The sequence below is a fragment of the Thyridium curvatum genome (genome assembly GCF_004353045.1).
Source record: "Thyridium curvatum strain D216 chromosome Unknown NODE_48_length_316412_cov_78.264379, whole genome shotgun sequence".
In the NCBI taxonomy this organism is placed as follows: domain Eukaryota; kingdom Fungi; phylum Ascomycota; class Sordariomycetes; order Thyridiales; family Thyridiaceae; genus Thyridium; species Thyridium curvatum.
Genome location: NW_022156803.1, coordinates 102,699 through 123,900, shown reverse-complemented (window position 1 = coordinate 123,900; position 21,202 = coordinate 102,699). Strand labels below are relative to the sequence as shown.

Below are 21,202 nucleotides of genomic sequence, written 5' to 3'. Positions count from 1 at the left end.
CAACATCCAGCAGCCCAGCGCCAGCCAGTACCAGCCAGCACGAACCACCGCGCAGAGAGGAAGGGCCCGAATCAATTGACCGACGGATTGATTGATCGATCGATTGCCTCATGATTCGCTCCCGGGGCAGCCACACCAGCTGTCCGCCAGAGAACAACGAACCACCACGGACGCCCTCTCGTCCTCACGCACACCCCCCTCCGACTCTCGTTCACGCCTCACCCTCACCTCACCCTCCTGCTGCTGCTGTTACTCCTCCTGCTCCTCCTGGTCCTGCTGTCTCTGTTGTTGGATAGCCTGCTACCACATCGCCTGCTTGGACGTACGGAGTAGGCCTAGTTATGCCCGCGCCTATGCCTACGCCCACCCCTGACCCCAAATCCATACCAGAGGAAACCCGGCCCACGGTCGCGCGCGTCCTATCCCATCCCCTGGTCGTTTTTCCACCCCAAAGCCTCTTCCCATTTTTCTCGCTCCCCTTGTTGAGAATCGTGGCTCCATAAAAATCCCAAATTAAAACACCAGAATGGCACAACCGCCTCTCCAGGCCTCTGGACCGCCCAAGGAGGGCCGCCAGCAGCCACATCCGCCAAGCGAGCCTCTTGCAGACCAGGGGCCGGAAGATAATACTGCTCCTGCTGCCACCACCACCGGCTCTGAAGCTGCTGGTCCCGCTGCCGTTACCACCAATGCCAATGCTGCTCCTGCTGCCACTCCTGTTCTTCCTGTTACCCTGAACGGGAGTGCTGAGGGCGCTGCTGCTGCTGCCGCTGCTGGTGGTCCTGGTACTCCTGCTGTCGTGGATGCGGGCGCAGCTCAAAACCCCGTGGCTCCTACTCCTACCTCTTCCCTGCTGCCACCTCCATCTACAGACGACGCGGCTGTCTCTACGAATGGTGTCGAACACAACCACACTCGGCATCCCACAGACGCCTCTGCATCCTACTCGGTGCCCGTCCTTCGAGAAGGCAGCACCGACGCTGCTCCCTCTTCCACCCTCGACCCGACCCTCTACCAACAACAGCAGCAGCAATCACCTGCTACCGAGGCCGCCACCAACGGATACGACCAAAATCACGCGGCCGTCACAAACGGGGGACTTCTGTCCTCTGCGTCCTCGCCCTCCATGTCCAACCCTCACCAACCCCACGGCCTGCCTCGCCAGAACTCGGGCTACTCAAATCCGACCTCATACTCCCCTCCCATCATGAACCCGGCACAGTTTGGTTATGGACCACCTCAACCGGGTCAGCCAGGCGGAGACCTGTACAGAACCTCTCCTGCCCCTGGGGTAAATCCTGCTATGTCTCTTCCTAGCATGCGCAGCATCGATCCCCTCCAGCAACAGCAGGCTCAACAGGGGATACCAGTTCCCATTCCCCCGACGATAGGTTCGACTGGCGGACCGATGGGCTACTACCCGATGCCTGGCTACGGCATGCACCACGACATGCGATTCGCCATGCCGCCTCCGTTCGGACACGATCCCCGCGTTACTCTCAGTGGAGGCCGTCATAAAAAGGTACACTTGAGGCTGCGGATGGACCGAGATGCTTCCCTGGTTTGGAACCTTTGGACTGACTGTGGCTTTGCCTGGGCTTTTTTAGGAGATCAAGCGGCGAACGAAAACGGGTTGCTTAACTTGCAGAAAACGCAGGATAAAGGTATGTTACCGATTCTTCCTTTCTGTCCTTGTCTTCTTCATTCTCCGCTGTTTCTCCCTGCCTCTTCACACATGTTTGAACTGGACATGGCAAAAATCACCCTCAACCGTACACGGGCATGCTTGCAAAGACCCTACAATTCGCAATGCCTTCACTCGCTGCATCTTTATACGCCGGGCAGCAGTTGCAACCAAACAGAAAAAAAAAAGTGGAATGGAATAGCAATCCACCGGGGGAGATTCAAGTGTAGTCAAATTATGCGAGAGATCTATCACTCGCTGGCTCTCGAGCCGGTCGATTATGCCCACCTCGCTTGTCATCGCTTCCGCATCGCTCGCTTCAAGGGCCGATAGATGGAGCTACGCCAGCAAGCGAGCCAGCCATTTTACGCCGTTACTCCAAATTCCATCCCATCTTTCTCCTCCACCACAATCCACCTTTTCCCCCCTCCATACCTTGCACCACACACCACCACCACCACCCAAACTTCCTGCTCAAGCAACAGGAGCCAGAACCTGTTAGCGTTCGCTTATTCCCCCCCGGCTCCCTGCCAGTCTCGGGCTTTTCTGTTTGGTTGCCTTGCCCTCAGCCCAAACGTCACCGCTTCTCCTGTCCTGTTCGTGTGTCTGCTTGTCTTGAGAACGATCATACGCACGTTCACGCCTCTGACCGATTCAACCCGCCAAACAGTGTGACGAGACGCATCCGACCTGCAACAATTGCAAGAAGTCCAAGCGAGACTGCGCCGGCTACGATCCCATTTTCAAGCAACAGCAAGGGCCCCTCCCCACCATCCAGCCCGCTCTCGGCAGCACTCAACAACAGCCTCCGGCTCCGACGACACTTGCAGCTGCGCCGACAGTCCCTTCCTCAGCTCCTCCTCCAAATCCTTACGCACATCACCAGGCGCCCGTGCTGGCGAGCTCATACCACACGTCCTCAACACCCCAGGGCCAGCTCTCCTACGACCCCGCCCTCTCCTCTGCCCCGCCTACCGCAAAGCAAGAAGGCTTCGAATACCCTCCCGCGATCGACCCGGCGCTTGAGGGCACGGCTAGGCTGCCACTGCACGATCCCTTGAGACCACTAGATTACGGCCAACCTAAAGGTGGCGCACCCTCTACCGTCCTCCAATCTCAAGAGTCACCATTGACTTACTCAAGTGCTCCAGCAAAGGATATGAAGGTCGATGAGCTTATCGCCCTGGGAGGGCCGGCACCCCCACCGCCGGCCGCCCCGCCCACTCGGGAGAAGCTGGACGAAATCACCAATATCTACTACGACATCTATATGACGGGCCTCAAGGAGTTCTTCGAGACGACCTGGTTCAACTTCACTCCCCAGGGCCCAAACCCCATCAGCATACTGCATAATAACAAAACTCTAATGGACCTCCTCACTTCTTTCCTCGACTCGCTCGCCAGCATCAAGTCCAACGACCCATCAGAGATGGTCATGACGGGCCATCTCGAGACCCGCATTGTCTGGGCCCTCGCTACCCTTGTCTATACCATCCCCGCCGCCATCAATCCGCCCAAGGATGAGCCCCTGCCCACCAACGACGCGACCGAGACACGGAATCGCGTTGCTGTCTTCGAGACACTCCTGTCGGGCGGTCTCCTCGTGCGCAACCCCTGCATGCCACCACCCAAGACGGGCGATCCGCTGCGCATTCGCGAGTACGAGTTCTGGCATTGGCTTGGCGAGTACTTGCGCCTACAGGACACTCCGCAGAGCAACCTCGCACCTCAGCGCGAGCAGGCACTTGCCCGCCTGCGGAACCTGCTGGACGGCAGGGAGAACCGCGATATCCTTTACTCGATGGTCATCCTGAGAGAGCTCTCGCCCCAGTTCCCGCCAGGCTACGAGGCGACGCTGCCCAAGCACCTGGACGAGACGGACCCGCGCAGCAAACTCGCCGTCGCGGCCCAGTTTATCCGCACCGAGGCTTTGGTCAGCGGCGGCACGACCAATGTCGTGCGACGGTTTGCCGAGCTGGCGGCCAAGGCGTTCATCTCGCCTGGCGCCAATGCCCGACGGGCTTGATTTTTGATATCTTGTCTTCCAAAAATCGATCAAGCCGGGGCCCCTATTTCTGTACCAATACTAGTTTTGCAGCCTTCTTGTCTTACTGCCTTGTCGTTGCTCACTACCTTTTTCTCCCCTATGTCGATATAGACTTTGTGTTCTTCTCTCGAGCGAAACGACACCAGCCCATTGGTGTTCGGATACTTTGTTTCCTTGCTATAGTCATATCGGCGTCTTGTGTCACTTTTTCTTTTAATCCTTCTGATCTGGGATTTAAAACAATCGGTTCCAAAAAGGGCGGGCGGGATTCAGGGTTCTTTTCCAAAAACCAAAATTGAACGAGAGAGAGAGAGAGAGAGAGAAAGTGGGAGAGTTACTTTGAAAAAGAAAAGGCGGTTCGGTTTCTCCAGTGTGCTTGTGTATATTGAAAGAACGAATGGAAGAAGGAAGTGTGGATGGATATGTTGGTGTTGGCCCAGATTGCGGGACAACCAACATGCAGTGGCCTCTCGTTGCAAGCCTTTGGGCCCTGTATCCTCCTTCCCCTCGGTATCATCCTTCGAAGGACATGATAAACAGACCTCGAGGCAGCACGATGCGCGAGCTGCGACAAAAGGCATACTATATATTAATAAAGTGGGGAAAAAGAGAGAATTCCCCACGCCCCGGCGTGGTGAAGGAGAAGGGCTATGGCAGCCGTTCATTGCCATTACAAACTTGTCGGCCTCTTTTTGTCTTTTGTGTGTGATTGATGACTGCCTGTCTTCCTGCCATTGCCATCAAAGGTGATACGTAGGGTCTCGCGAGAGGAAGAACCGTGTGACAAAGTCGTTGATTCCACAGTAGTCATGGCACTTCTTTGCCAGCCTCGAGCACCCATCCCATCACCGAGAGCAAAGCCGAACCAGGGTACTTATTTTACCTGGGTAACCACCACGACAGCCTTCATACTCAGCCAGTCCATCCGCTCATGCCAATCCATCATACACATCACTCTCACTGAGGCACAATGTGCATACACGATGACTTGGGTAGCCCGGGCAAATGCAGCCCCCTTAAGATCCTCTTGACCATTTCATTTCAAGAGCACAACTTGTGTTGTTGTGTCCTGTTTCAAAAGGTGTAAAACCTAACTAGCTAGGCACGGCCCGGTTGACGGGCACTTTGATTCCTCTCCTGCTCTCTCTCTCTCTCTCTCTCTCTCGCTCTGCACTTCCCATAAGAGGTAGGTAGCTTGTTTAAAGCTCCATGTTCATGACGAGGGGGCGCAAGTTGGGGACATTGTTTTCTCAACGCCCACCACCATACATACCCCTCTGCTCATTAGTCCCTCGACGAGGACTTTGGATTTGTCGTTTGTAATGTTAAAACAAAAGAAAAAAAAATCAAAAATAGAAAACGCCATTTTTGTCCTGCTATGGGGATATCATGCAACTCTCTGTGTGTTGAGCCAACGCCGGTGCTTTTGTTGAAAAAAGAAGTCTGGTTGCCGAAATACCCCCCCCTTCCTTCCGCCGAAAGAAACCCATAGATATTTTGCCCTCATGCGCAGGTCATGCTGTGTTGAAAACATTTGCTCTCCCGGATTTCCCCCCTTTCTTTCTATGACATTATATGCAAATGGGGCAGCTTAGTAGCGGTAGTGGTCGCTCTTGAAGGGACCCTCGACGGGCAGGCCGAGGTAGTCGGCCTGGACCTTGGAGAGGACCGAGAGCTCGACGTTGCAGTGGGCAAGGTGGAGCTTGGCGACCTCCTCGTCGAGGATCTTGGGCAGGACGTAGACCTGGCGCTCGAGCTTGCCGTCGCGGGCAAACTCAATGTGCTTCTTGGTGAAGGCAGCGTTCTCGTTGTTGAAAAGCTGGATCTGGGCCAGGACCTGGTTGGTGAAGGAGCAGGACATGACGAAGGAGGAGTGGCCAGTGGCACAGCCAAGGTTGACCAGGCGACCCTCTGCCAGGAGGATGATGTGGCGGCCGCTGGGCATCAGGAAGCGGTCGACCTGGGGCTTGATGTTCTGGACCGACTTGGCGTTGGCCTTGAGCCAGGCAACGTCGATCTCAATGTCGAAGTGGCCAATGTCTATGAAAAAAAGAGATGGGTGTCAGCAAGAATCCGAACAGCAGAAATGCCTCAACATAGAATTTGTCAAAAACTTACTGCAAACGATGGCATCGTTGGGCATCTCGGGGAAGTGAGCGGCAGTCAGGATGTCACGGCAGCCAGTGGTCGTGACGAAGATCTGACCGACCTTGCAGGCCTTCTCCATGGTGGTGACCTGGAAGCCGGCCATGGCGGCCTGGAGGGCGTTGATGGGGTCGATCTCGGTGACGAGGACACGGGCACCCATGCCGTGCAGGGCCATGGCGCAGCCCTTGCCGACATCGCCGAAGCCGGCAACGACGGCGATCTTGCCGGCAATCATGACGTCGGTGGCACGCTTGATACCGTCAATGAGGGACTCACGGCAGCCGTACAGGTTGTCGAACTTGGACTTGGTGACGGAGTCGTTGACGTTGATGGCGGGGACGAGCAGGGAGCCGTCCTTGACCATGCGGTACAGGTGGTGGACACCGGTGGTGGTCTCCTCGGAGACACCGTAGCAGCCCTTGAGCATCTCGGGGTACTTCTTGTGGACGAGGGAGGTCAGGTCACCGCCGTCGTCGAGGATGAGGTTCAGGCTCTTGCCGTCCTTGAAGGCGACGAGCTGCTGCTCCAGGCACCAGTTGTACTCCTCCTCGGTCTCGCCCTTCCAGGCAAAGACGGGGACGCCGGCAGCGGCAATGGCAGCGGCGGCGTGGTCCTGGGTGGAGAAGATGTTGCAGGAAGTCCAGGTGACCTCGGCACCGAGAGCGGTCAGCGTCTCGATGAGGACGGCGGTCTGGATGGTCATGTGCAGGCAGCCGGCAATGCGGGCGCCCTTGAGGGGCTGGTCCTCGGCGTACTTGGCACGGGTGGCCATGAGACCGGGCATCTCGTTCTCGGCGAGCTCAATCTCCTTGCGGCCGAAGGCGGCGAGGGACAGGTCGGCGACCTTGAACTTGTGGGCGGGAGCAGACATTCTGGCTACTGGGAGGGGTAAACAAGGTCAGCCAAGATTCTTTTTGGTTATTATCATGTGCTTGGAGACATCGATTGGTTGATCGGTGCGTGTCCAACAGAGGCGAGATTGCTTACCTGGGATGATGCTCGTCTAATCTGAAGGGATTGAAGAAGGGAGAGGGACTGCATGTTTGGATCTGTTAGCAACAGACCTTGATGGGCGGTAGTGAGAAAATCTCGGCGGGTAGCGGGGCAACACGGTTGTCTGACGGGCAGCTTGAGCTCAGCTCCACGCTGACACCAGTACAATCAATCGCGGGCTTTCTGCTCCCGGGACAAGAAGGTCGTCACCGAAACTGGGTACAGATGGGTATACGTACGTTTGGATGAGGGTAGCAGGAGAGGTGTATGGGAGAAAGAGAAGAATGGGAAGAGAGAGATTGGAATGAGGAAAGAGGAGAGGGGAGTTTTTGTGAGGGAGGGAGAAGAAAAGGTGGCAGTATTGTTCCAGAAAATGGCCGGGCTGATAGACTAAGATAAGCTGCAGGAAGGAGGAGAAAGGGAGGACGGACACACAGGAGGAGGCGAGGAGGGACTGGAGGGACTGGAGGGATAGGTAACTAACTACCTTAACTACAGGCATGGATGGGCATGGGCATGGGATGGAGAATGTACCTACCACTCGGGACACACCAGACACACGCACACACACACATGCACATGCACATGAAGGGAATACGGCAACAAACGGGACGAGGGGCTGATGCGGCGGGTTTCCAATCAATCAATCAATTCATCCACAGACGACAAGAGTTGCATGGATGCAGGCATTTACAGCTGGCCCGGTCAGCAAACCACCTACCTCGACTTCATTCTTGTAATGCCGGAGATACAAACAAAGGCAAGGTAAGGTACCTACATCTTGGGAGGGTGTTTCTCTGTCTCAGCCAGCAGCATATGGCCACGCAGCATCACAGCTCGAGGTACCTCGCTAGCTCTGGGATGCTCAGCTGTTAGCAAGGGGAAAATCAAAAGTCCCCTGGATTGGCGCTCGACTTGTCTCTCTCCCGCCCGCCGCCTCCTGCCCCAAAGAGCTCCTCGCTTCAATCTCGCATCCATCCAGTCGGCTTGATGGGGGGGGATTGGCATAGGAATTTGGTGAATGGTGGGGCAACAACAGCACTCAGAACAGAACATCAGCAGTAGGCATCAGGCATTGCTCAAACAGTTTTGTCGGTGAGATTGATCTGTACAGACGGGGAGAAAACCCCGGTCCACCCCTCACTAAACTGCTTTGGGGAGGACCCCTCTGTATCATCCCTGTCCAGAGGCTCGCAGGGGGACTTGGTCCCGCCTCAGCACCCTGTCTCTGCCCGCCAAACACAGGCGCAAATGCAATTGCCGTGTTTCTGGCATCCCAACCATTCTCGACGGTCTGCATAAGCGGCTGTCTTAGCACGAGGGGCCCGATGGAGACGCAGATAGGTTGAGCAGGTATCCGTAACTTGGCGAAAAGGATCGGTTGTCGGCCACCGAGAACAGAGTAGGAACATATTGAACAAACACGTGTAGTTGCGCATGGGCAAATGTCTCGTTTGTAGGTGAGGATTTTCAGGTATCTACGTCTATTGCTATAGAACCAAGAAAAAGTCTTCCCCCAAACTGCAGTCAATGCACTGCTGTCTTGTCATTAGCCTTTACCTAGACTGAGTCCCCTAGGCAAGGAGCTGGTAAGACTAAGACACGGTCCAAGTCTCTCAGCTCCTCGCCAAATTGGCCCCTTGCATATCATTTCATACAGGCAGGCGAGGCTGGTAAGTTCCTCAAACGTACGCGCCGAACGAAGATCGCTCGAGACGGCAGTGGTAGCGTGTAACTTTGTCGTCGACCGGCTCTCTCTGATGCTTCCCCTTGATATCTCTTTTTGTTCCTTTGAACGCCAAGCCCGATGCACGCAGATACTTGACAGGACGAGCTCACTTTCTTCGCGGAGCCCGAACAGCCTGCCTTGCACTCTAAGAACCGATTCTCTTTTTTCAGACCACCCCCCTTTCCACCAGATCAAGATAGCACTTGACTCTACTCAGGGACCAGGTTTCCCCTGACGGCAAACATCTTGGCACTGACGTTGGCCGTGAAGCCGTCCACCTGCCGGCTGTACTGCTCCACCTGCCTGGCGTTGAGCATGCCCTCCAGCCGGCTGGGCTCCTGCGGCAGCTTGAACAGCTTCTGCCACTCGTCCTCGGGCAGCGGCTCCTGCTTGGCGGCGGCGCGGGCCGCGTTCTCCGCCTTGCGCTTCGTCTGCCACGCCGTGATCTTCTGCTGCTCGCGGCCCAGCGACCTCTGGTAGTACTGGTGGTTGTTCAGGTCCGAGTAGTGCGACTCGATGCTGTCGAGCAGCAGGTCGCACGTCTTCTCGAGGAAGGGGTCGATCGAGAGATCCAGCGAGTCTAATGAGGGGTAGGGCGGGATCTGGATGTTATCCCTCTGGATGTCTGAGAGCGCGGCCGGCAGGTCGACCTCGGGGTGGTCGGGGGGAGGAGCGGGGATCTGGTGGAGGAAGGTCGTGAGCAGGTGCGAGTTGTGCACCGTCACGGGCAGCTCAAGGAGAATATCCTTGAAGGTGAGCTTGGACTTTTGAAGGCTGTGGCGAAGGTAATGTTAGTATCTAGCCATGCCATGCCGAGATGTGAACCGCAAAAAATCATGCGCTGCGGGGACTGGTATGGTATGCGTACCTCTCGGTCGTGAACTTGCCCTCCTTGTAGGCCGCCACAAAGGTCTGGGTAAGGCGGAAGGCGCGAAGGCTCAGGCTGCCCTGGGAGCTGCGGCTGGGATCGTGCACGAGGGCAACGGTGACAGGGCTGGCCTGCTGGTAGTGGTGCAGGTTCTCGATGAAGCTGAGGTTGATAAAGTTGCCCATGGTGGCGCTCGTGTAGAAACCGACATTGTTGGCGTCGACGTTGACCTCCTTAAGGTGCCTGATCATCTCGTTCTGGTACGCCATGTTGGACTTTTGGCGAGGCGCCGCGGCGGCGAGGGCCGAGGCATCGTTCTGGTGGCCGTCGAAGTTGGCGACGTCGACGCTGGGGAAGGGGAAGGTGTTGGAGACTTCGAGCAGGCCGTCAGTGTCGAGACCGACGATGGATCCGCTGGCAGACGAAGGGAAGGCCGATGCGCAGTGCTTGGCGATCTTCATGACAACCTATACGGCGACACAACCTCATGTCAGTACACAGGCCTTTGTCGCCCAATGAGGGGTGGGGCAAGGGCAGCCCTCGTGGGAAAACACGTACCAACGCCTCCACCTGCACCGCCTTGAAGGGTGAGTCTTTGAGGTGATCCGCCATGATTGCGAGCCGGTCGAGCAGTCGGATGCCGATGAGAACGGGAGTCGTAGCTGGCCGGGATGTGCGGGTGACGTGGGGTAAACCGTCTTCTCTCGTCGCGATGGCGTCGAAATCGAAGTTTTGCAGATTTGGTTTGTGGGATTGTGGGCTGAAGGCGGAGAATTGTGGCAGAAAAGGATCCTTGGCGAGGTTTCAATGTTCTCTGTGGGTGGGCACATCGAGCGGGCCCCGCCAAAACCCAGAGACGACAGCAGAACCACCAGCATCAGAATGGGAATACGTTGTAATATCTTTTCATTCTAATAGTAGTTCACACCTGACCCCGGAAAATACTAACTCTAAATCCAATAACGCTTTTTCGCCAAGAGCACGCTCATAAAATAACCAAACAGTCCGCCCTGGGCTTCAATCATGCTCCTTCGTCCAGTCCCGAATCTCCCAGCTCGCGATCCTATCGCTGATCACCAGGCTGTACCTCTCGATCCCCCACTCAGAGTACATGGCTCTTGTGGCTTGGACGGCTTTGGCATGTTCCGGCCCTGTTCCCGCAATGAGCGAGTGCGCCCGGCTCCTCCAAACGCAGGTCGCCAAGTTGCGTCCATACCGGTCTGGCGAACCGAACCAGTACCTTGTGGGATGGCTGTCAGCAAGATCGCCAATATGATCTCAAGCTGTGCCTCTAGTGTCGTGAATCTGCAGTGTGCGTGACTCACTTTAACAAGCCCCCTTCTACCATGGCTTCGGCATGCGCCGCCTTGTCCATCTCGCCGAGCCTGCCGTAATCGGTGGTGGGCGGGATGCGTGACCGGAAGACGACGATGTAGAAAGACGTCTCACGCCATAGGTAGTCTTGCTCTTTGGCACGGGTCTTGAGGTCGGCCATGATCTCGCCCCAGTTGAACGTATCGCGGTACGGGGCGGTGGCGTAGTCCGCCCTCAGGGGGTTGAACTTGGTGAGTGACTCGGTGAGGAGGCGGCCTTCAGGGTCGAGAGCGGAGAGATCGATGCAGTGCTCGCCATCTGTATAAGGCGAGACGACGAAATTTTTTGATGAATTGCTAGACACCTCTCTGGACTCGGCATACGGTGGCGGCGCTCCCAACCTGCTACACATGATGAGAGCAAAAGTGTCTGTCTTGTCGAGAGGGAATGTTCCTTGAGAAAAGAGAGGCTCTTATAAATCTGAAGTTCCGTAACAATATGCAAAATAAGAGACTTTGAGTGATAGGGCTGGTATATGGTGTCTAAAGTTCTATATGGCCAAGAGATGATGGGAGAATGGATAGGTTGGGCAGAACAAGGGAAGCAGGCGGGATATCTAGATTCCAGAGCAGGAAGCCCACACTATCATCAACAACGAGAGGGAGAGAGGGACGACCCTGACTCATGCTTGACCGAGAATCGCATCCTCAAAGATGCGGTTTCCTTCTTTATGTGCAGCCTAGAACGATCTTGCCGGAGTAGTGAAACGGTGAGCTGGCCCTACCATCGGAGCACGCCATCAAGGATGGGATGGCGTGGAGAATCAAATAATATGGCGTCTTTCGGCGACGTCTGGTAATGGGAGCACAAGTCATCATAAAAGAAAGAGAAAAGAAGAAAAAAGAGAAACGAAGAAAACAAAAATAAAATAAACACTTAATCAATCTGCCCAAGGTAAGGACTGGATATGATCCGGTACTCAATTGGACCCTCCTTAGATTATGCCAGCAACCTGGAGGTCTCGCATTTCAAGCTCTCCATTAGGCACCTGCAATATCTCTCCCGAAGAGAAAATCCACGGGATTCGACGAAAAGCAAGTTCTTCCTGAAGTGCATTGAGGCTCAACAAGATGCCTGCTCGCGATTGTCGTGCTCATTGATCCAGTGGCCAATCAGCCCCCCCGGTGAGAAGCCGCACGTAGACATCCTTGCCACATCGCTCCAATTGACGTCAACCGCGGCACACCATCTTTGCAAGTGAACAACGCTCAACCACATTCTGCCACAAATCATAAGTACCTAGGAATACAGGATTGTTTCCATCTCAATTACAAGTGTGGGTTTAAACAGGCGCGGGAGTCATCGTGCATCTTCAACATGAGATTATTTCAGAGCATGGCAGTGTAAACGGTATCAGCATACTATTAGACATGATTGATTTCGTCGAGTGTATGTATGTACTAGACAAGTATCTCCTGCAACAGCTTTTGTGATATATACTGATTATAATATGGCCCTCGCGGCCCCAGTCTACAGCCCACGGCGTATGCACAGTACTTACAAAGAGAGGGCCTCCAACGCCGGATTCCAATGCGCCAACCAATGCTAATGCTTTGAACGAGAAACCTTTGATGAATGCCAAAAGGAGTAATTCCACCCAGTGCCTCTGCCGACGTTTAAAACGGCTTCTGCCCATTAACGACACACCTAGTCTCTAGAGTCAGCATTCGGTGGCGTCCCCTCGTTGGCGCAGGCATCTCGAGTCGACACTTACATCTCAACATATGCATGGATATTAGGATCGTTGAGGTCATTCCTCACGCCCATTAGGTACATCTGCGCCTGCTCATACGACCACTGCCGTAAAAAAGTCACAAAGTCAGCAAAAAGAAATAATAAAAAAAACCAGATCGCACATAGCAGAGCGGCACACCCCAAATCTGTCATCGGGAAAGAAAACTCACCCCGAGTATCGTCGTCAGGCCCCTGAGCGCGAACCCCTCCAGCCCCTGCAGCATGAACGCCCTGTTCCAGGCGCCCCACTGCTTCAGGTCCGTGTGCTTGGGCCACATACCGATGGGCACTTTCACCCTGTGCTCCCGCACGCACGCGAACCCGGCCTCCTCGGCCGCCCGCATCGCCACCTCGCACGCCTCGGCCGACCTGCCGATCTTGCGGTACACCTGCGCCATGAGCCCGCCCCACTGCGCCAGAGACGACCCGGCGGGAAGGCTGTTGTCGTCGCAGCGGATGTGCACCGACAGCTCGACGTGCTCGAGCCAGCCGCCGGGCCGCAGGTGGCGCAGCACGCGCCGGTCGAGCTCGGCCCAGTCGGGCACGCAGCCGACGAGGGCGCGCGCGTGCACGAGGTCGAAGGCGTCCTCCGGGTAGGTCCAGTCGCGGTTGATGTCGTCGATCTCGAACCGGCAGTTGGGCGGGATGTACGAGGGCTGGATGGGCGAGATGTCGACGCCGATGACCTCGGCCGAGGGGTGCTGGTCGGCCAGGTCGCTGGGGAGTAGCCTGTCAGTACTCCTTCTGTGACGGGGAGTGAGGGAGTGAGGGAGAGAGGTAGGTCTCTCTCGGGCGCGAAAAAAGATGTGCCCCTTCGACGGCGGGCAGGCAGGCGGGAAGAGCTTACATGACCCAGATGCCGGTGCCGCAGCCTAGATCGAGGATCTTTTGCGGATTTTCCGGTAGCGGTGCTAGGTATAACCTGTCGTTCAAGATTATGCGGTACATCTCATGGCTAGAGCTGCTATCAGCTTCATCCTCGCACGGCAGGCCGACGGTGGGTGGGCGGTGAAGTCAGACTCACACGAGATCCTCGGCCTCTTGCTGCTTGGCATCGTTGGGAACGCTACGAGGCGACAGGTTAGTCGGCCGGCTGCCCCAGAAGAGAAGGTACCCTTCCTTGACATACCAATACAGCCCGGCACCGAAGGCATGATACCTCCTCCCGTGCTCCCATTTGTAGTGCATGATGGACGACTTTAGGGATGTCGTATCTGTCGGCGCCATGCTGAGACAGCGTGTTAGCAAGCACGAGGGCACGGCATGCATGCGGGAGGGTAGCACATACGACAGCGCATATGCCGAGTCCCAATCAGCTCCGTCCTGGGGGGTAAGGGTCAGCATGGTTGGCATTCACATAGTGCCGAAGATGACCGGTGCCCGTACCACTTCAATATGCCTCTCCGCCGGCTCGACCGCGATCGGGCCAAGCACCCTCTGCGTCGTCATTATGTCGAAGAGAAAAGAGCTGCCGCTCTCGGAAACGTATGTTCGGCCCAAATATATCCTTTAAAAAATACCGGAGGCGAGCCTTTTTTTTCTGTCGATAAATCCGCACCGAAGAAAATCACATCAGATCCGGTACGAGGGGTGGTAGCTGTGTGGTATGTTGGAACACGAGTGCCAAGGATGGGCTCGGGATGCGGGCTTTGGGTGTGGTTTTGAACCGGCCGAAAGAATGGGAATCACGTCAAGGTCTCAGCTGGGGCGTGAACCCGAGGGACAAGAACAGACGCAAAAAAAGTCAAAAAAGAGGCCTATGGGCAAAAAGTGCTAGATAACCGCGGGAGTGCGAGTCAGCGACAGCCGTGATGCGCCACCAGATGTCGAGCTGTCGATGCCAGACCCCACAAGAAGCGAGACAAGGCCCCATTCCTCAGCGAGATATAAGTATCATATGTAGGGCCGCCGCACGGAAAACCCCAGATAGAAAAGAAGGGAAAAAGGCCTACCTATCTTGGCCGGCCTTTAAAAAAGAAAAAGGAGCACGCACCACACCCACACGAGCAGACGTCGGCAAGTGGCCCTCCATCTGGCGTGGGGCTTCTCGAAAGTCAATCAAACATTAAAACACGCCTGTATCGCGATCGTAGAGCAAGGTCCAGGGGGCGAGGTTGGGCCTCGAGGTTCTTCCTGTCTGCAGTCGGGGAACGGACCGCTGTGGATGGATGTGTGGATAAGGGCTTTTGTCTTTTGACAAGGCCATCACATGGCAGTCCGCATTGTCATTGGCAAGCATGGAAATGATATCCAGCAGAGTTTGCCTTTGAAGTGGTCTAGCGATGCACCAAGGGGGAGCTATCTCGAGCTTCTCCACCATTCGCCTCCTGTTTGTGCTTGACAGGTCTGGAGTCCGGCAGGAAAATTACCGCTTTGGGGAATGGACCGCTCGAGGCTAAGGACGAGGTGGTGGTGGAATGGAGCGATCAATGATGGAGGTGAACTGACAGGTACCCTACTAAGTTTCCGCGCCGGCCGATTCAGGGCACTCTGTTTCGTCTCGCCAGCGACTCGCGGGCGTCTGGTGTGTCATTTTGGGTGCCCCTGATGCATGACCTCTTGACGCAGAGCTTGCTGTCCGGATGCGGTATATGTTAAGAGATGCCCTTGCCATGATATATCCGGAGGGATGATGACTCGGTCAAATACCAAGCGAGAGCACTCCTTTCATCATCGGTCGAGGGCATTGAGCTGAGGTGCGGAACCCTGACCCCAGACGGAAGCCAGGGGTACTGCCGAAGGTCCAACAAAGGGACCACCTCGCGCACCCTGGCTCCTAGGCAAGCCAGGTAATTGTTTGACCGCCAAGACTGGCAGGCAGGCAGGTTGCAGCCCTATTGTGTTGGCGAGAAATGATCTGCCACCTGAACCCTGGTGATCTGTGACGAACCCCTGATCTGGAGTGCCCGAAGCGGCTAACAGCGTCGGGGAAAAGCCCATCTGGCGAGAGGGTTTGTGGTCACGCTCTCGAGTACGAGGATCTCATATGGCGGCACTCCCCACTCTGCCTCCTTCGGCACTGCTCGAGCTTGTCCAGATGTAGATGGAGATGCAGATGCAGATGCAGGTTCTGACTGTAGACCTCTGTGTGTCTCTCGCTTGGGAGGGAATCTGGTCAACGGATGGCTGAGGCGGCTTGGCTTGGCGCTGCGACACGGCCCTTAAACTCTCGATTAGCGATCGGCGACTTGTTGATCTGCGACAATGCCACCGCAATTCCGCAGTTGTTGAAACTCAACCAGCCCTCGCTTGCCTTGAGCGCGGAGAACGCCGCGTTTCTCGCTGTAACGGTAGCAGTAGCCCTGACCAGGATGGGGTTCGGTTTAGGTACTTGTACTTTCTGCCAGCTGCCTGCCAGCCCCAACCCAGGCACACAAACGGCAAGCCAACCTTCCAGAAAGCATCTCGAAGATCAGGTGGCTTGCACCTCCACATCCCCATCCGCACAGCCCTACCACTGTGCCACACAACGCCCCGGAGCCAGTGACAGTGACTGCTTGACTGGAGTCTGAGCCCTGTTGAACCCTCCAGTGTCAGTCGGAAGATCTGCCTGTGCCGCACTCGACAACGTCATCGAGCCGACGAGCCGGACTCGCCAACACAAGCTTTCTCGATAGTTATGTACGGAAATGTGTATGCCAATTGATTTTGATTTGCTACGCCATCGTTGCCTGACCGGCGGGCCGTAATATGATTTAAGACTGCCCTCCTCAAGTCGCTCAGAACATCAAATTCACAACTGCATTCAAGCATGCACAAGTACAGTAGCTACCGCAAGACAACACCCGACAATCATAACCCAGCAGACCCAAGAGCTCCTCCACAATCATGACCTCAATCGCATCTCTCAGCACCACCACCACCCTCCAAGACAACGGGCCCTACAGCCTCAACACCGGCCCTCACGCCCCGCGGCAGTTCCCGCCCGAGGTCAACCTCTACAGCGGCGGCACCTTCAGCCGGGCCTTCTACCTGGGGCCGCACCAGGAGCAGCCGCTCTACGCCGTCTCCACCCACAGCGGCTGGTCCGGCAAGGCCGACGTCGTCCTGCACGCCACGGCCGACGGCGCCGCCAAGAGCCCCGTCATGGCCACCTACAAGGCCGACGCGCTCCACCTCCGGGCCGCGGTCGTCCTCCCCGGCGGCGACGAGCGCACCGTCAAGTACACGGGCCTCACGGCGCGCGGCCGCGCCTTTGAGGCCGCGACCGGCGGCGGCGGCAAGCGCGAGCAGTTCGAGTGGTCGACGGGCTGGGGCGGCGGCAGCGGCCGTGGCCTCGGCGCGAGCGACACGCAAGGGCGGCGCCTGGTGCGGGGCAGCACCGGCGAGACGGTGGCGACGAGCGCCCCGGCCGCCACGAGCGGGCGCAAGCAGTTCGCGATTCAGTTTGTCGGCAGCGGCGCGTCCGGCGAGCTCGGCGAGGAGTTTGCCGTCCTGGCCGTCATCTCGGCGCTCGGCATGTGGGATCAGTCGCGCAGGAGGAACCGCACCGGCCCCATAGCCGGCGCTTTCTCTGGTGGTGGTGGCGTTGTTAATTCTGCCAATGCCGGAATGTAGGACAACAGGGCAGAGGGGAAGCAGGGAGCAGGCGACCAAATTGTCTTGCTTACGAGAAGTCTTTTTTTTTTCCCTCTGTGAGCTTTGAAGCTCTTTTAAAGGAGATGGGACTCGTGAGCTTTGCTGCTTTTGCACGCTGGAGATGAGCTCATTGTCCCTGCTCGCGCGACAGCACCATGGGCAGAAGTCAAGGAACGATGTACGAATGAAGGTTCGCGGGATAGCGTTTGGAATTTTGTTTTGAATCGTTTTTAGAATACCCAATAGTGTACTATACGCTCGCAATTGAACTTATCACTGTCAATGCCTTGTGTCCTTTGATACAACATGTCGCGAAACCGTCCCGATCACAGCAAAAGAGTACCGAATCATACACCATAGTCATAAGCCTCAAACAACTGAGGTCATCCATGTACTCAGGCACGTTATGTCATGGAGGACCTGGCCTACATCATCCGTTGCTTTTCGCTAGGGCTTCATCACAACCTTGAGTTGCGTAAATTCGCCCATGCTGCCCTCACCGGTGAATAAATCTTCCAAGCCTTGCGAGGCTCTATTGTCTACCCGAACCATAGTCCGATAGCTACATTTTAGAAATGCTAATATGAAGTTAGGTGCCACTGGAGTCCATAAACATAATGTCCAAATCTATATACATGTGATGTCACTCCTATATACATAACCCCTTCCTCTGGCGTTGGTTGACCTATATACCAAATTACGATACGATGGCAGACATGTTTTGACATCTCCTCCTGCGCATGACAGCTGCTGCTGAGGCAAGCCTGATGGAGGCGTGTCAGCCCCCTTCGCTGACGTTCTCAGCGTCACTGTCGTCAGACGGGTATTCGTTCTCATTCATGGCCCCTATTATCATCGCACGCATTCCCCTTTCGTGATACCGTCGGTCGACAATGTCCCATTCTCCCGATATATCGTTGTCGAGATAGGACAGCCGCCTTTTCCCCACAGAGTCGTGGCCGAACCGGATGAATTGTAACGTGACATATGACCGGTTGTGGCGTCCCTTGTGTACTCGGTCAATGAGGGTTCGAACCGCCGAGTCGACACCGCACATGTCTGGTTTGGAGCCAGAGTCCGGGCTAGCGGCGGGAGCTCCCAGTCCGCTGGAATAATCGCTCTTCCCACTCCATACTGCATTCGTCAGAATGTAAATGCTGATCCCCGTCTTCGGCTTATTCAGGGCTCTCATGATCCTAGATGTTTTCGCCGCACCGGCTGACGCGGGCACAAGATCGTCGATCAACACGCTGAGAGCCAGTTCCATCATGCATGTATCGCCTTGGGGTGAGTTCATCTTGACCTTCTCGAGTAGTTCCGTCGATCTTTTGCTCTTGAACTTCTGTGTTGGTTTCGATGTGAATCGGAGCTCTACGCCATCCGGATCTACTCGTTTAACGACCCATCCAAGCGCCTCAATGGCATTCTGGACTTCATGCCAGTACTTTGTCATGCTCTTCGAGTTATCAACAAGAAATACCTGTCTAAGGAGTTAGCTATCATCGTCCGAAGCCTTTGGGAATTCGGAAGTGCTGCAATTCACCTGATCTCTCCCTAAAAGCGCATTTGGTATCCCAGCCAACTCTTCCGGTAGTTCTTGGCCGGAGCGTCTTCTGGCCTTCCACTCAAGCAATTGTTGTATCGTAATATCCGGCAGTCCCTGGCGCTGGGGAGTATTCCTGCTCAGCTTTGGATTGGATGGCGTCGTCGACTGTGGTTGACTGATCGACAAGGCATTGAGTTGTGTTCCTAGCTCTTCAGCTCCAGTTTGACTTGCTGCAACTGAGGCTGCGGGATCGTGAGCAAGATATCTTGCATGAGATTCCACTGGCGGCAACTCTTCTCCCTCGTTCAGGACTGTGAAGTGAGAGCCGTTATGAGTAGCGGCACCTGGGCCCGAGGCAATGGTATAAGTGTGACGCCGTGGCTGAGTAACTGCATCAGTCTGAGCAACAGTGCTAGCCCTCGGAAGCCCTGTCGCGTTCTCAGAAGGATAATGGTGATTCATGCTATCTTGTTGGACTGGAACAGACCCAGGAGCGGTGTAATATTGGTTTGGCTGGGGTCTCTGCGTGGTAGTTTGGTTGTTGGTGTGGTCCACGTACACGGATGTTCGACCGGGAGAGTACGGCGAAGGAGATGACTGCTGAGGAGATGCTGGTGTGGGATGGATCCCTGGGGGGGTCGGTTGGGCTGTGAGGGTATCTCGAATCGGTGAATTGTATGATTGAGACGAGTGAGGCGAGTGCATAGACAGTCTTGCCAACTCGTAATTCGACTGATCATGATGGGCTTCCGCTCCGAGCTTCCGCAGCAATTCCTCAAAACGGTATTGGGCCTGGCCAGCATTCAGGCGGTTTGTTGGATCCCCTACCAACAGATTCTCGCAGATCCATTTGCATAGCGAGTTTGTTACGTTGTCGTAACAACGACGTCGATCAAGAAGCCTGTTGGTCATCGTATCGAGCGCTCTGAGCCTCTCCACTCCGTTGTGAAATCGACCACGAGCTTCAGGGTGCCCCCTTTCCTCCAGTCGTAGCCTTAGGAATTCTTCTCGACCCCTCTCTCCACAAACGGACCAAACAGCCGTCTCAAAGAGAACACAACCGAGAGACCACATGTCAACCTCCGCGTTTACCCTGAGGTCCAGATCGTCCAGATCGACATGCCACGACATCAACTCAGGAGCTCCGTAAACCTTCGTACTCTTATGGTCCGGCAACGAAGGATCGAGTGTGTCGGTAGTCTTTTCGAAGCTGCTTAGACCAAAGTCGCCGATTTTGAACTTGAACCTGAACTCTGTCGCGTCTCCATCGGAGAAAACAAAGATGTTGGATGGCTTTACATCCTGATGGACGCCTCGGATTCGGACGTCTTTGGGTTTCCGGACACCGTGAATCCGCGCAAGGCCGATAAACAGACTGGAGAGACGCTCCCAGAGCATGAACATCTCCTCACGCGTATACGGTAGCTGGCCTCTCCTGAAGAAATCCAACAGGCTCCCTTGGTCGGCGTACTCCAGCAATATCACGCCTCGGGTACCTTGAACGAATGAACCGTAATACTGTAGAAAGTAATCGGAATTGATCTTTGTGCTGTCTTGCCATTTCAAGGCTGAATATGCCTCTAGCTCGCTGCGAAAAGTAAAGTCGATCTCGCGGGGAGGGTATATCTTCGCAACTAGATTCGTCTTGAGAACGAAGCATTAGGAGACGCGCACGTACAAGTGATTCGACGTCGGAAAGATGCGTGCTTACCGTCCTGGCTTGTAGCCCGCTTGATGATGAAAATTCAAACAGCTCGAGGTCGGCTTCTGATTCGGTACCTGACTGCACCTTCCCACGGTGCTTCAAGGGTAGGATAACTTCACCAGCCAGCTCAGTGTTATTTAGAATCGGGTTTGTTCCCTCAGCTAGCTGCTGAGGACTGAATCGAAAATGCGATTTGTAAAACTGCGTCTTTACTCGTTGAGCGGCATCCGTGGTTCCGAATATGTCGTCGAGATCCTCAATCTTGTGGAACGGCAATTTGGCATCAGTGCGATCTTTGCGGGCAAAGTTATCGAGATACCAAACCACGGAATCCTGAGGGGTTGATATGTACACGAGAGTAGCAAATATCCTCAGGTAATGCCCGATGATGTTGGATTCGTCCATCAACATGCTGCCATTCGTTCCGAGAGCGAAAGGGCGGACGAGATCGGTTTGATCCCAATAGTTTCTCAGTTCCTGCAGAGGCACGTATCCGGTAGGCAATAAAGCGACTGGGGAGATTCGGACGCCTATGTTTTGCTCACAGACCTCGGTTACCCACCGATGGTAGTCGGAATGCGCTCTATGAAAGTCAAACAACATCTTGAATGTTGCAGTGACTGCTTAATCGGTCCCCTTGATGCGTCAGTTGATGGGTTAAAATCACCAGCGCAGAAAAGCCAGCCTCGAAGTGAGAGGAAGATGCCATAAGCGAGCGTGAACGATCGGCGTGCGCGCAACGAGGCGCACCTTTGCGAATGGCTCTTACCAGCGTGTAGAACGACGTGTATCGCGG

The 21,202-nt window shown here is 55.4% G+C and overlaps 6 protein-coding genes across 6 annotated transcripts; 2 read left to right on the top strand and 4 right to left on the bottom strand.

Annotated features, from left to right (window-relative positions):
- Positions 1-526: 526 nt before the first annotated feature.
- On the top strand, positions 527-3,710 carry E0L32_007737 (uncharacterized protein; the record flags this gene model as incomplete). Its single annotated transcript, XM_031142514.1, has 2 exons — positions 527-1,522; positions 2,355-3,710. 2 exons carry the CDS (start codon positions 527-529, stop codon positions 3,708-3,710), a joined length of 2,352 nt encoding a protein of 783 aa, XP_030993237.1.
- A 1,612-nt stretch (positions 3,711-5,322) lies between these two features.
- Positions 5,323-6,750, bottom strand: E0L32_007736 (uncharacterized protein; the record flags this gene model as incomplete). Its single annotated transcript, XM_031142513.1, has 2 exons — positions 5,323-5,771; positions 5,850-6,750. The coding sequence occupies 2 exons, from the start codon at positions 6,748-6,750 to the stop codon at positions 5,323-5,325; spliced, it is 1,350 nt and encodes a 449-aa protein (XP_030993236.1).
- Positions 6,751-8,810: 2,060 nt separating this feature from the next.
- Positions 8,811-11,195, bottom strand: E0L32_007735 (uncharacterized protein; the record flags this gene model as incomplete). Its single annotated transcript, XM_031142512.1, has 4 exons — positions 8,811-9,375; positions 9,470-9,936; positions 10,028-10,229; positions 10,795-11,195. The coding sequence occupies 4 exons, from the start codon at positions 11,193-11,195 to the stop codon at positions 8,811-8,813; spliced, it is 1,635 nt and encodes a 544-aa protein (XP_030993235.1).
- Positions 11,196-12,459: 1,264 nt separating this feature from the next.
- On the bottom strand, positions 12,460-13,921 carry E0L32_007734 (uncharacterized protein; the record flags this gene model as incomplete). Its single annotated transcript, XM_031142511.1, has 6 exons — positions 12,460-12,490; positions 12,558-12,640; positions 12,748-13,294; positions 13,425-13,499; positions 13,602-13,805; positions 13,866-13,921. The coding sequence occupies 6 exons, from the start codon at positions 13,919-13,921 to the stop codon at positions 12,460-12,462; spliced, it is 996 nt and encodes a 331-aa protein (XP_030993234.1).
- Positions 13,922-16,405: 2,484 nt separating this feature from the next.
- E0L32_007733 (uncharacterized protein) lies at positions 16,406-17,134 on the top strand (the record flags this gene model as incomplete). The annotated part of the gene is made up of 1 exon (XM_031142510.1): positions 16,406-17,134. The coding sequence occupies one exon, from the start codon at positions 16,406-16,408 to the stop codon at positions 17,132-17,134; it is 729 nt and encodes a 242-aa protein (XP_030993233.1).
- A 799-nt stretch (positions 17,135-17,933) lies between these two features.
- E0L32_007732 (uncharacterized protein) lies at positions 17,934-21,009 on the bottom strand (the record flags this gene model as incomplete). The annotated part of the gene is made up of 3 exons (XM_031142508.1): positions 17,934-18,635; positions 18,699-20,345; positions 20,413-21,009. The coding sequence occupies 3 exons, from the start codon at positions 21,007-21,009 to the stop codon at positions 17,934-17,936; spliced, it is 2,946 nt and encodes a 981-aa protein (XP_030993232.1).
- Positions 21,010-21,202: the final 193 nt, after the last annotated feature.